This window comes from Equus quagga, chromosome 2 (genome assembly GCF_021613505.1).
Source record: "Equus quagga isolate Etosha38 chromosome 2, UCLA_HA_Equagga_1.0, whole genome shotgun sequence".
Classification (NCBI taxonomy): Eukaryota; Metazoa; Chordata; class Mammalia; order Perissodactyla; family Equidae; genus Equus; species Equus quagga.
The window spans coordinates 171,713,946-171,726,826 of NC_060268.1; the positions used below are offsets into that span (position 1 = coordinate 171,713,946).

The 12,881-nt window shown below is 50.9% G+C and overlaps 1 protein-coding gene across 1 annotated transcript; it reads left to right on the top strand.

Annotated features, from left to right (window-relative positions):
* Positions 1-8,828: 8,828 nt before the first annotated feature.
* Positions 8,829-9,971, top strand: NANOS1 (nanos C2HC-type zinc finger 1). Its single transcript, XM_046654356.1, has one exon. The coding sequence runs from the start codon at positions 8,962-8,964 to the stop codon at positions 9,826-9,828; it is 867 nt and encodes a 288-aa protein (XP_046510312.1). The 5' UTR covers positions 8,829-8,961; the 3' UTR covers positions 9,829-9,971.
* Positions 9,972-12,881: the final 2,910 nt, after the last annotated feature.

A 12,881-nucleotide genomic window follows, 5' to 3' on the forward strand; every position in this document is an offset into this window, starting at 1 on the left:
CTTCTGTTGTTGATTTCTAACGAAATAGAATTGTGGCTGAAGAGTCCTGTGTGACACCAATCTTATCAAATTTGTTATTACTTGGTTGATGGCCCAGAATCCAGGTAACTTTTATAAATGCTGTATGAGTGCTTGAAAGGAATGTAAATTGTGCAATTATTTAAAGCAGTGTTTATACATAATTTTATACAATTATACATATATGTATGTCTATACGTGTATATCTAGCTAAAGTCAAGCTTGTTCATTGTTATTCAGGTCTTCTCTATTCTTATTGATATTTTGTCTGCATTACCTAAGAGAGAGTCATTACCTCTCCCACTAAGATGGCAGATTTGCCTATTTCTCCTTGTAGCTCTATCAGAGTTTTCATTCATATACTTTGAAGCTAAATTATTAGGTATATACTAGTTTAGAATTGTCTATCTTCCTGGTAAACTGAGCTTTTTACATTACGTAGCCACCCTTTTATCTCTAGTAAAGCTTTCTGCCATAAGGCCTATCTTGTCTGTTGCTGGCACAGCTGTGTCAGCTCTCCTTGGTTAGTGTCCACTGGCCCGTCATCTTTCATCCTTTTATCTTTAACCTTTCTGCATCCTTATGTTTTATATGTGTTTCTTATAGCGGATATATAGCTGTTTTTTAAGTCCAGTCTGAAACTGTGTATTTTAATAGAACCATTTAGTCCATTTACTTTTATTATAAGTAATTTTCTGTTTGGATTTATTTCAACCATCTCATCGTGTACTTCCAATTTATTCTGCACTGCCATGATGATTTTTCCTTCTGTGGTGCTTTCTTTTGTAATGATTATTTTTCCCTCGTTCCATTTCTTTATATCTACTGTTTTGGAAGTTTTCCTTTTTTAAAAAAGTGGTTCCCTACATAGTTTAACATACATACTTAACCTATCAAAATCTAATTTTAACTAATATTGATGTTCAGGATTTTCTTCAAAATGATCCACAGCATGGGAGATGGAGTGAAGAACAGGTGTGGGGACAGATAAAATAAGATGAGTCATGTATTCAGGGGAAATTGGGTTAGGCTTCATTATACTATGACCTTTACTTTTGTCGTGCTTGAAATTGGCACAAGTTAAAAGATATTAAAGTTCGAATCTTCACCCTCCTCTTGAATAATACAAGGATTTGAGAGCACCTCGCTCCAGTCACTCCCTCCTGACAGGCACGCCACTGTTGCCAGGTATTTTTGCTGGACTTGGCTGTTTGTTTTAACCACAAACTAAATAACATCATCATTATTCTTCTAAGTTTGTTTAAAGTACCCCACACACTGCTTCCTTTGCTTACCATTTCCTCTTGCAACTCTGACCCTTCCCCTGCAATCGCTTTCCACCTGCCTGAGAGACGGACACACACACACTCACACCCTTCTCGGAGGGCTCCCTCACCCCGCAGCCTCCCTGCACTGTGTCAGAGGAAATCTAAATTCACCAGCCCAGCTGACCTCGGGATTTGCTAAGGTCTTGGGACCCAAGACACACCTGAGCATGTTGGTTGGAGGCCCCTTGCCAAGGGATCCCACAATCCTCTGTACCCTTCCTGTGGGAGGCCAAATAATGGCCCCAAAAGATGTCCAGATCCTAATTCCCAGTACCTGAGAATACATCACCTTACATGCCAAAGGGGAATTAAGGTTCCAGGTGGAATTAAGGCTGCTAATTAGATGGCGTTAAAATAGGGAGATTAGCCTGGATTATCCAGGTGGGTCCACTGTAATTACGAGGATACTTAAAAGTGGAAGAGGGAGGCAGAAGGAAAAACAGAGACGGCAGCGTGAGAAGGACTTAACGTGCTGTTGCCAGCTTTGAAGAAGCAAGGGGGCCGGGCGCCAAAGGAATGCAGGCAGGTGGCCTCCAGCAACTGGAAAAGGTAAAGAAACAGCTTCTCCCCCAGAAAGGAACACAGCCCTGATTTTAGCCCAGTGAGACCCGTTTCAGACTTCTGACCCCAGAACCATCAATTAGGGAGCTTCAGCTCAATTAGCGAGACACTACGGAAATAAGTGTGTGTTGTTTTAAGCCACTATGTTGGTGGTAATTTGTTACAGCAGCAGCGGGAAACTAACACAGCTCCCACCAAAGCCCCATCACCTGCTTGCTTGCCTGTGGCCCAGTTATGGAGAAAGCCCCATGCTCAGAGGGATGTCGGTCTCAGTCACCACTCAGTCCCAGGTGTCAATGGTGAATAAATGACCTTTAGAACTGGAAAGGACGAAGACATCTCTTAGGCCACTCAATTCTCTGAAATGAGAGAAAACTGACATCCAGAAAAGAGAAATGACTTGCTCGGGGCAACTCAATTTACACCAACCTAGGCCACCACCCTGCTTTCTGGTCACTAAGCCATAGAAGCTCCAGGACAGACACATCTGCCAGCTCATGGACAGGCACCTCAGGGCACCAGAAACCCCTAGGGAACTCGAGACAGCTGGGATAATGTAAGGGCAAGTCAGGGAAGACTGGGAGATGTCTAAAATGAGCAGTCTTAGAAACGTTAATCCCAACGGAGCCACCAATCCACCTGTAACCACCAGGGCGGAACTGCGCCCGGCACCCGCCTGGTCAGCTCAATGAGGAGGCGTTTGCACCTGAGGCCTCAGAAAGGCCCGCAGGCACCTGGCTAAGAGCCAATGTGAGGCCTGCTTTCAGGAAGCTTAGCGTTTCACACCTCCACCCAGAGCCAAAGCTTTGAACTTTTGGGCGAATCAGGAAAAAGCACTTCTTCCACAGACATCTTTTTCCATCCATCAGAAAATTGTCATAATATACTGATTCCACTAGAAAAAGATACTTTAGGGCTGGCCCAGTAGCATAGTTGTTAAGTTTGCATGCTCTGTTTCCGGGGCCCAGGGTTCGCCAATTCAGAACCCAGGCGCAGACCTCTGCACCACTCATCAAGGCATGCTCTGGCAGCATCCCACATACAAAAGAGAGGAAGACTACCTCAGATGTTAGCTCACGACAATCTTCCTCAACCAAAAAGAGGAAGGTTGGCCACAGATGTTAGCCCAGGGCCAATCTTCTTCACCAAAAATAAATAAATAAAAAGATACTTCACTCCAGATCTGCCAGAAAACTATTGTAGATTCACTCATATACATTTTACCATGTTTATGAAATGAAAGCCTCCCCCTTAGATGGGAAGCTCTTGTGCAGGGCACAACCTGCAGAACCATACACAGCGGCCCTATTGGCAATCTGGTCTCATCCCCTTCACTGACCTCATCTTTCCCCCACCCCCACCTCAGCCCTCAGACCCACTGGAGAAAAACCTTGACCTTAGAGTTCACCATTTTATGTAGAACTCCTCCACTAGGGGCCCCACCTTTCACTCCCTTGCAGACAGCAGGGGTTGAAGACAAGAGAAGGCTGATGGCCATTCAGGGAAGCACATGAGGAAGTGAGGGGGCAGGACATAGTGAATTCTAACAGAATGACTGTCTGTGGTCAAGGAAGCGCGGCGGCTCCCAGTACAGGCCTTGGAGAAATGCCACCCACTAACGAGCTGGGCACACTTTTAGCCTCCCCAAACCTCACTTTCCTTCTTGTGAAATGGGTATCATAGGGCTGCTGGGAGGACTGAAGAAATGACAGGAGTTCCTGTTCAGCGCCTTGCAAGGGCTCCCACCTGCAAGCTACAATGATTCATTACTATTATCATCAGCATCACCAGCCCCAGGACATCTGCCTTTCAGGCTGTCAGCCTCCAGGCCTATCCTACTTTAAACAAAATTGGGACAATCCAGATTTCTAACAGAAATCACAGGGCTGGGAGGAGAGAGGGTGTGTCACAAAGAAAGCATTACTCCTGCACTAAAGGACCCACCACTGGATAAACAGACTTCTAAACGGAGTTGGGGGGCCACCTCTGACACAGTGGGGAATGTGCCCAGTTGTGCCCCCACCAGATCCTTGCATGGCCTCTTCCTGCCCCCTCTGACCCCTCCTCCTGGCCAGGCTCCCCCATCTGGGCCCCAGAAGCCCCGTGGCCAGAGGATAACCACTGCATCTGAGAGGGTGCAGGCCCAGCTTTGGAGCGAGGGGGACACAGGGTTAAGCCTGAGGCCTGCGGCTCACGAGCTCTTCAGTCTTCCCTTTACCTCTAACATGAGGCTGAGGCAGCCGCCGCCTCCCGGGGCAGCTGTGAGGGGCTGGAGGATATGGGAGTGCTGTCTCAAGCACCTGGTCTGATGGTGGCATCATTACGATGACTCTCAGCTGGGAGTCAGTACTCAGCACGAGGCAGCGTGGATGAGGGACGAGACACCGTAAAGTCCCTGTTCTCAGTTCTGTGTGTCCTTCCAGCCTTTGTCCACACGCACACACCATTCAGACATGGGGGTCACCTCCCTCAGGCCAGAATACTGTATCCTACTTTTTTGACAGAAGTGCCAAATGCATTTTTTTCATAGTACTACACATTCCAATCAGAATGAATTCAGCTGCAAGTAAAAACACTTGGCTTGTAGTGGCTGGAACAATAAAGACATTTAATTATCTTGTGTAACAAATCACCAAGTCATCAACAAAAATGTCCCGAGGTTTTTTTTTTTAATATGTAACTTTTGTGGTCGGCCACCACCAGTTTGCCAGCTTTTTGTCCTTAAGACTTGTCACCTCAGGGCTGCCTCAGTTCCACAACCTGCTGGTGACCAGAAGATGGTGAGGCTCCTGGTCCTTTTTTTTTTTTTTTTTTTTTGAGGAAGGTTAGCCCTGAGCTAACATCTGCTGTCAACCCTCCTCTTTTTGCTGAGGAAGACTGGCCCTGAGCTAACATCCGTGCCCATCTTCTATTTTATATGTGGGACACCTGCCACAGCTTGGCTTGCCAAGCAGTGTTATGTCTGCAGTGGGGATCCAAACCGGTGAAGCCCGGGCCACCGAAGCAGAACATGCGAACTAAACCGCTGCGCCACTGGGCCGGCCCCTGTTGGTCCTTTTTTTTCTTTTTAAACAATGGAACAAACTCCCCGCAGAGTCCTGACAGACCTCCCCTTATATCTCAGGCACCAGAACAGGGCTACCAGCCCTCCCCTAACTCAACCATGCCCAAGGGAAACGGGATGTTTCTGTGGGCTTCCCCCGTCACAGCTCATCCTCTAAGGCAAGGAGGGACTTGCCCACAACTAGAGTAAGTCAGCAAGAAGGGGAAAGTGGCTGCCACTTTACAGGATGAGCCCCCTTAAGATCAGAGGAAGGAGCTGGAGAGCAGAGTGCTTAAGTCCCTCGTCCAAGGCCACATGCGACTTTGCAGAAGAGCCAGGATGAAAACCAGCAGCCCATCCCTTGAGCACGTGGCTTCTCAACTTACTGTGGTCAACTCTAAGTCCCCAAGGGGCAGGAGTCCCATCTCCAGGACTCTCTAAGCTTGGCCAGAGGCATGATATGGAAAAAGTCAATGCCATCACAGAAGAGAGCCCCCACGGTGCCCAGATGCCCCTCACCACCTCCCAGCCCCAGGGCTGGGGAGCGAAAGCACTTCCTGTCCCTCCACAGAGCCCAGCAAGCAAGGCAGCAGGAGCCCGGAGCCTGACAAACAGCATCTCTGTAGCTGCCTGGACACCCGCCAACCTGCCTCATTCCCCAGGGCTGACCTCATGTTTCTGAAGAGCCTCAAGACGCCCGAGGCCTGTGTGCTGCCTCTCGTGGTTCAGTTCTGCTGCCAGCAGAGGAAATGGCCCGCCTGGAGGCTGGGGGCAACGGAGAGGTGGAAATGCAGAGCCCAGGCAGTCCTCCCAACAGCCACCCCCACCCTGCCAGAGCCTTCTGCCTGTGCCACACAGGCCCTCTTCCAGAAGAGACTGAGCAAGACCCTCTAACCTCTGCGCTGAGGCCCGTCCTGACCTGTCTTCCTGCCCCCACCAATCTGAGGGTGTCCCTTGAAGAAACTTTCACGCTCTGGCTATTTCTGTTTCCTTTCAGACTTCTGGAAAGGGAAAAAAGGCAGGCAGGCTTCATCGAGGTGCTAAGAACATCTCTGAAGTCAGTTCCACCACCTCAAAGAGAGCTGGAGAGCTCATGGCCAGGCTGAGGCCCGTGCTTAGTGACAAAAGGAACTGCTTATTTAACCCAAAGCTGGAGCAGGCACCCACTCGGAACTTTCAGTGGTCACTAACAGCAAAGACTCTCAGCGTACTGGCCAGAATGGGCTGGGACGCACCAGCCTTCACACACTCTGCCTCCACTTCCAGACATTGTTTACCGGGCCAACACCGACCGCAGGCAAGGCCGATGGCAGATCAGGTGGGCGGCCTGGGGAGGCAGCCTGTAGCTAGACCCCCAGGACACAGGAGCTCCCTTCCACCTCTTTCCAGGGCACCTCCATGCCATGATCACCACCCACCCACGCTGCAGCTCCACATCAAGGCATCTGTTCTTATTCCGGTTCACTTAGAAGTTTTATTCCCCTCGTAAACCCACAAAGGCTAAAAATCACGTGGGGAGAGGGAAGAAGACCTCACTTATTTCCTTCCTCTCTTTGGCCTGACCAAGGGGGATCAGACACGGGAGCCAGCGGTTTTAAACTTTCCTTGCAGAAGTTTTTCTCAGAACGGTGGCACTTACTCCTCAGAGCTTGAAAAGCCTGCATACCTTGAAAGCATGCGGGCTGCAAGGCTGCGCGAACAGAGTGGAATTTTCCATTTATAGAATAATAATCTTCATACCACTCTAGGGGCCGGCGTTTTCATGGTAAGAGCTCAGAGTTCAGTGTCAGCAAACCTGCACGCGTCTGCAGGGGCCCCACGCCATTCGGGCTCTTTTATTTATTTTTGGTGGGAGAGGGGGAGGAAATAAAGGAATGGCTTTTTAACTTGAGTGCCAACACAAACTTGAAAAAGGAACTGGGTTGGCAAGTGCAGAATATTACTGTCTGGTTTCAGGACCTAAATCAACCATTAGGGAGTAGGAGGTGAGGAAGAGACAGAAAAACATACCTTCAAGCCCTCACGAGGACAGGTGGCCAGCACAGGCATCGCGTTACCGCCTCAAGTCCTTCCCGGTGCTGCCACCTGGCCCCTAGATTGCTCCCGGAGGGCAGGGGCCCAAGCCAAAGGCACATGGCCCCAACTCACTTCTCTTCTTTCAGTTTGCCCTGGTTCTACACTTGATTTCTGCTGATGCAGGCACACTCATAGTCTGAAATATCTTCAGGGACCATGGTGTAGCAGGAAGGCCACCAAGCCAGGTGTGATGGGGCCTGAGTCCTAATTCTGGCTGTCACATATTCACCGTGTGACCTTAAAGAAGTCCTTCTCTTGTCTGGGTCTCGTTTTCTTCATCTGTAAAGTAAGATTGGATTGAGTGATCCCAAAGGTCCCTCCCACTGCTGAATTCTGATTCACGCATTCATTCTAATGTTAACTGGTGCCAGCACTAGGTTCTGGGCATCCCTGCCAGGCCATTCTAAACCCACTGGGCACAGGCAGATGCGGGAGCATGGCTTCACGCCTAATGAGGGCTGCCGGCACCAGCCACCCGTCTCCTTGTTTCAATAGCCATAGCACGTCCAGAGAGGGGCAGGAAAGCCCTGCCCCATGGAATCCCTCTGCCTGCCAGCCTGGCCACCACAGGGGGCACTTTCCCGGGCCCACAGAACCCTGCAAGGAACTTCCCAGTACCTAAAACCTTTCCTAATTTTCATTTTTTAAGAAAAAGTGTTGTTCCTTCTGCTAGGAAGGGCATGACCACCTCGCATCCTCCTAATCAAAACTCTTTTGATTTTTTTTCTATCTTTACAAAAACATCTTATTCATTTCAAAGTATTAAATTGGGATACTGAGTATGTTTTGTTTTTCAAATTGCACATACACCCCACATGTTAATACAGCCCCCCGGGGATGAGGAGCTTCACACACACACACACACACACCAATCACTGTCCTAGGGCTGGAAGATTTTCTGGCCCAGTCCCCACCCCTACCTAAGTCACCAGCTAGTGGCCACCCAGTCTCCGAACACCTGTTGGGAAGCGGCTGCGCGCCCGCCGTGGGAAAGCGCTGCGTCCCTCCACTACTTACGAGGGCAAGAACCATAACCTCTCCGCACCTCAGAGGTCTGTGCAAGGATTTCACCCAGTTGAAAGCTCCCCAAAGCACTGTGCAAACGGAAGTTACTGGGTTGTTGGGCCGCTGTGACTTGAACACTGCATCCTTCGATCGCGCCAAGTCCTGCCTCCCCACAGCTTTTCTTGCTGATGCTGGTGAGAAAGAGGGAGGAGGGGAGAATGGGCTTCTCACTTGAAAGCTGGTCCTGGGGCACTGAGGCTGGGAGGTGGGTGCGTGAACCTTGGGGCATTCCCCCACAGCCATGCCTACTCCGGCCCTGGCGAGTCTCACCACCAGGCTGAGGGAGACCGAGGCCCGGTCACCTGTTCCAAACCCAGAGCACAGCACTCAGGCGAAGACCGGGCCCAGCAGCCGTCCCCCTGGGTCCTTCAGCTTCTACTTTCCCCTCCCCTCGCGTCCCAGCTGCGCGGGCAGGGCACGCCCCCTCCCCAGATTCACCAATCAGCGTCCGGAGCGGCGCCCGTGGCGCAGGGGGCCCTGGTCGGCAGCCAATTAGCGCCGGGGCCCGAGGCGGCGCCTTGCCCGCCCCCTCCCAGAATGAAAGCCGCCCGCAGCTGCCGAGGCTGGCGCAGCGCGGGGCGCGGGAGCCGCGCGGGCCGGAGCGGAGCGCGCGCACTGGCCGCCCGCCCGCCCCCGGCGCGCCCGCTTCCGCTCCGCCTCCGTCCTGGGCGCAGGCGAGGTGGCCCGGGCGGGGGAGCGCAGGGGGCAGGGCCGCGGCGGCGAGGCCGGGGGGCGGGGAGGAACGGGGCCCGATAAAAGGCGGCGAAGCGGCCCCACCCCGCGGCAGGCCGGCGGGCAGGCTCCGCGCGTCCCTTCCGTCCGGCCCGCGCCGGCGGCGGGGAGGCGGCGCGCGCGGCCCGCAGCCCGCCCATGGAGGCTTTCCCCTGGGCGCCCCGCTCGCCCCGCCGCGGCCGCGCCCCCCCGCCCATGGCGCTCGTGCCCAGCGCCCGCTACGTGAGCGCCCCGGGCCCGGCGCACCCGCAGCCCTTCAGCTCGTGGAACGACTACCTGGGGCTCGCCACGCTCATCACCAAGGCGGTGGACGGCGAGCCGCGCTTCGGCTGCGCCCGCGGCGGCGACGACGGCGGCGGCGGCGGCTCCCCGCCCTCCTCTTCCTCCTCGTCCTGCTGTTCTCCCCACGCGGGGGCCGGGCCCGGGGCGCTGGGGCCAGCGCTGGGGCCGGCCGACTACGACGAAGACGAGGACGACGACAGCGACGAGCCGGGGTCCCGGGGCCGCTATCTGGGGGGCGCGCTGGAGCTGCGCGCGCTGGAGCTGTGCGCGGGCCCCGCCGAGGCCGGGCTGCTGGAGGAGCGCTTCGCGGAGCTGAGCCCGTTCGCCGGTCGCGCCGCCGCCGTGCTGCTGGGCTGCGTACCCGCCGCCGCCGAGACGGCGCCGCGCGACGAGCGGGCCCCGGCGTGGGCGCCCGAGCCCCGGCTGCACGCCGCCTCGGGGGCGGCCGCCGCCCGGCTGCTCAAGCCTGAGCTGCAGGTGTGCGTGTTCTGCCGGAACAACAAGGAGGCGGTGGCGCTCTACACCACCCACATCCTGAAGGGACCCGACGGGCGAGTGCTGTGCCCGGTCCTGCGCCGCTACACGTGTCCCCTGTGCGGCGCCAGCGGAGACAACGCGCACACCATCAAGTACTGCCCGCTCTCCAAAGCGCCGCCGCCGCCCGCCGCCCGCCCGCCGCCGCGCAGCGCCAGGGACGGCCTGCCGGGCAAGAAGCTGCGCTGAGGGCCTGGGCTCCGCTCTGCTGCTCGCTGACGCCGGCAGGGTCGCCGCCTGCCCACCCTCTGTTTTGGTCTGCGCACCGTCTCTCCCTCGCTGTTGGGGAGGCTTGGAGCTTGGGAGTTGGCTCAATTTGGAAAGTCGTCTGTTTTTTTCAAAGCAAGCCGGCCGGCCGTAAGGAGTACTTTTCTGTCCAAGAGCGGTTGAGACTAGACGCTGAAATCTTGATTTCTCTCTCGTTTCTGGTTTGTGCACGTCCAGACGGTGAAGGCTGGGTATTCCACGTACTGAAATACGGCAATTTAGAGGCGCTGTTTATTTACTATACATCGACCTATTTTAGATGCGCATCAGTATGAAATTGTCTCATTCTAATCTTGGATGTTTAATTTTACGAATGGAGGCACTTTACTAGGTCTAGAATATTTTTTTAAAAGCCTCTTGACTGAACTTAAAACGGGATTTTAAGGAATGTCGGCAAAATGACTTTTATTGTTTGAAACAAGTAATATTTCTTAGTTGTCCTTAATCATCTATTCTAATTTCAGGTGAAGCAGGCCCCTAGTGGCATCACCGTTTTGAGAAGTTTGAAGGTTCAGTATTTTCCAGTATTAACTTGGATGGGTATCCTTCCTTGTGGCTTGTTTCTGTCCTGGCTGGAAGTGTAAAAATGCACAATCTGTAGCAGGTAGAATACAGCTCCTCATCCTTTTATGTACCAGATCTTTATTACTGAACTAGCATTTTCCACCTTTAAAAACTGTGCCAAGTTATAATCATATTGTGTATACACTTGGAAATGGTGCTGTTTAAAAAAAAAAACTTGTGTATTTATACAGTAACAGTATATGAATTCATTAATCTTGCCTATAACTTTTGTTACTTGGCCTTTTGTCTATGCACCCACCCCCCATGTGCAGTCCTATAAAGAGACTTGTAATATTAAGATCAAACAGGAACAGCATTAATTCACCCTGAATTGCTCAGTTTCAGGGTTCTTAGCTCATTCCAGCTGTTGCCTCTCAGACTAAATGGAAGATTGGAAGATGGAATCCTTTGAGCTCTGGAAGGTTAATGTAATAACCTCTATTCAAGAGGGTTCCACACTGGGCTGTATCGGCTTTAGGCACACGCAGTCCTCAAACCAGAATAAGCTACTAATTAAAGGAACTAATTGTGGAGTGGGGCTTGGAGACAAGGAACGCAGCCCCTCTCATATTCCCATTCTCACTGGAAGATCTGTTTCTGGAATCCCACGAGTTATCCATAAGTGAGATTAAACCTGATCCTTGGGCAAAAGTTCTTAACTCCTACTTTACCTCCCACCCTACTTTTAAATCCACCATGCCGAATGCCACAAAACAGAAGTGAATTAAGATGAAAGCATCTGAAATACACAAAATGCATCACTGAAAATTCCTGCAAGAGATTGGCTCTGAGTATATAAAGATCTCAGTAGGAGAGTTTACAGCTATTAGAGGTTGAACGTCCATGTTAAACAGCAAACTCCCTCCACAGCAAGCTAGCTGGGTTTGAACACTTCTTTGAAGGTGTAAGAGAGGCTGGGGCATATAGCACTGGACAGCTGTGAGTCTTCTGGTCCAAAGGAAGGAACCTCAGAACAAGGGGGTGGGGCAGGCAAACTGTTTCTCTGCCAGGAAAAAATAATCAACTCTCGCTAGTCTAGCCCCAGACCAGAGAACTTCAGATATGACCAGACCTAAAGTTAAGTAGCTCAAAAAAACCATGTCATTACTTCTCGTTTTGCTAGGAAATATGCCAGATTAAATTATTTTGCTTTTTGGGTGGTTTTCAGGACAATACGAATTCCTGTGACCAGTGGGAGCACTGCTGTGTTCTGACTTTTCAAGTCACTAGAAACACATCGGTGCGTTCTCCAGGACAGGAAGACGCAGGCAGCTACTTGGCATTTTTAAAAAGAGCCAAATTACAGACAGTTCCCAGGTCTCAGGGATGAGGTTTTAACATCTTCAACATGAGAATCCCTCGGTGAGGGGATGTGCTTAATATGAACTGGACATTCTGACACCACTACTGTTTCAGCTGAACTGGGAACACGGTGAACGTGGAGTTGAGATCTTGAAGCCAGGGGATTACTGGGCAGGTATCCAGAAGACCCTCAACTAGTCAGACAACCATTATATTAAAAAGCACTCGGGATCAGCCCCCCTCAAATTTGCCTCAGTTTTCCAGCTAACATAAAATTCTGGGAGTTAAAAGATGAACAGAATACTACTACAGTTAATTTTCTACAGACCTCTTATTAAAAGTCTATCAACCACATTAACACATTTAAAAGGAACCTTAGCATTCTCAATCTGAAACAAACTTGCAAAATTAAATTCAAGGTAAAGAAACCCAATTTTTCAAAGTTTAAAAGCGACAAAATTACCTTGCTTTCCTAAGAACATGCTGCATATTTGGCTAAAAACAAAACGATGTATGGAATCCTCAAAAGAGCTTTACCAAATCTAGAGCGACAGATCAACCTGCCTGTCCTGTAGAGACATTTCCAGTGGCTTTTAATTTGAATTTTAATCATCCTATGAAGTCCTTTTTGGAAGCTGCAGAATTATTTACTTTGATTACAACTTTTGGCACAGATTTATAAGTAAGCCAAAATTATATCACAAATATATGTGTACTTCAAAGGAAAGCAAAGTTTCAGAGTTAGTCCTAACTTTCTAGTCTGTTCTTAGCCACAACTTGAAGAACATTCCTTCCATAATGTCCCATATATTTCAACTAGACCTGTAAAATTACAAATCAATATACAAATTCTTTGGTAAAAAAACAAAACGCAAGTAGTCGCTAACAAAAAATCCCACGGAGATGCATGCCACCCGCCTCCTGATAGCCACTACGGAAAAACTAATGGGACAGAGTCTTTGTTGGGCTGCTGTCTCTACCCTCAGATCTCTCCATATTAACAGCAGTGATATTCTCATTTAAAAATGCAGAAGCCACGGGGAACATGGAAGACATTTTAGCACAGCAGTGAGTAGGCTGGTTGTTAGCTTTCCTCTGACACCTGTGCA

Coding starts and splice junctions, on each gene's coding strand:
- NANOS1 (XM_046654356.1), top strand. CDS start 8,962: ATGGAGGCTTTCCCCTGGGCGCCCCGCTCGCCCCGCCGCGGCCGCGCC.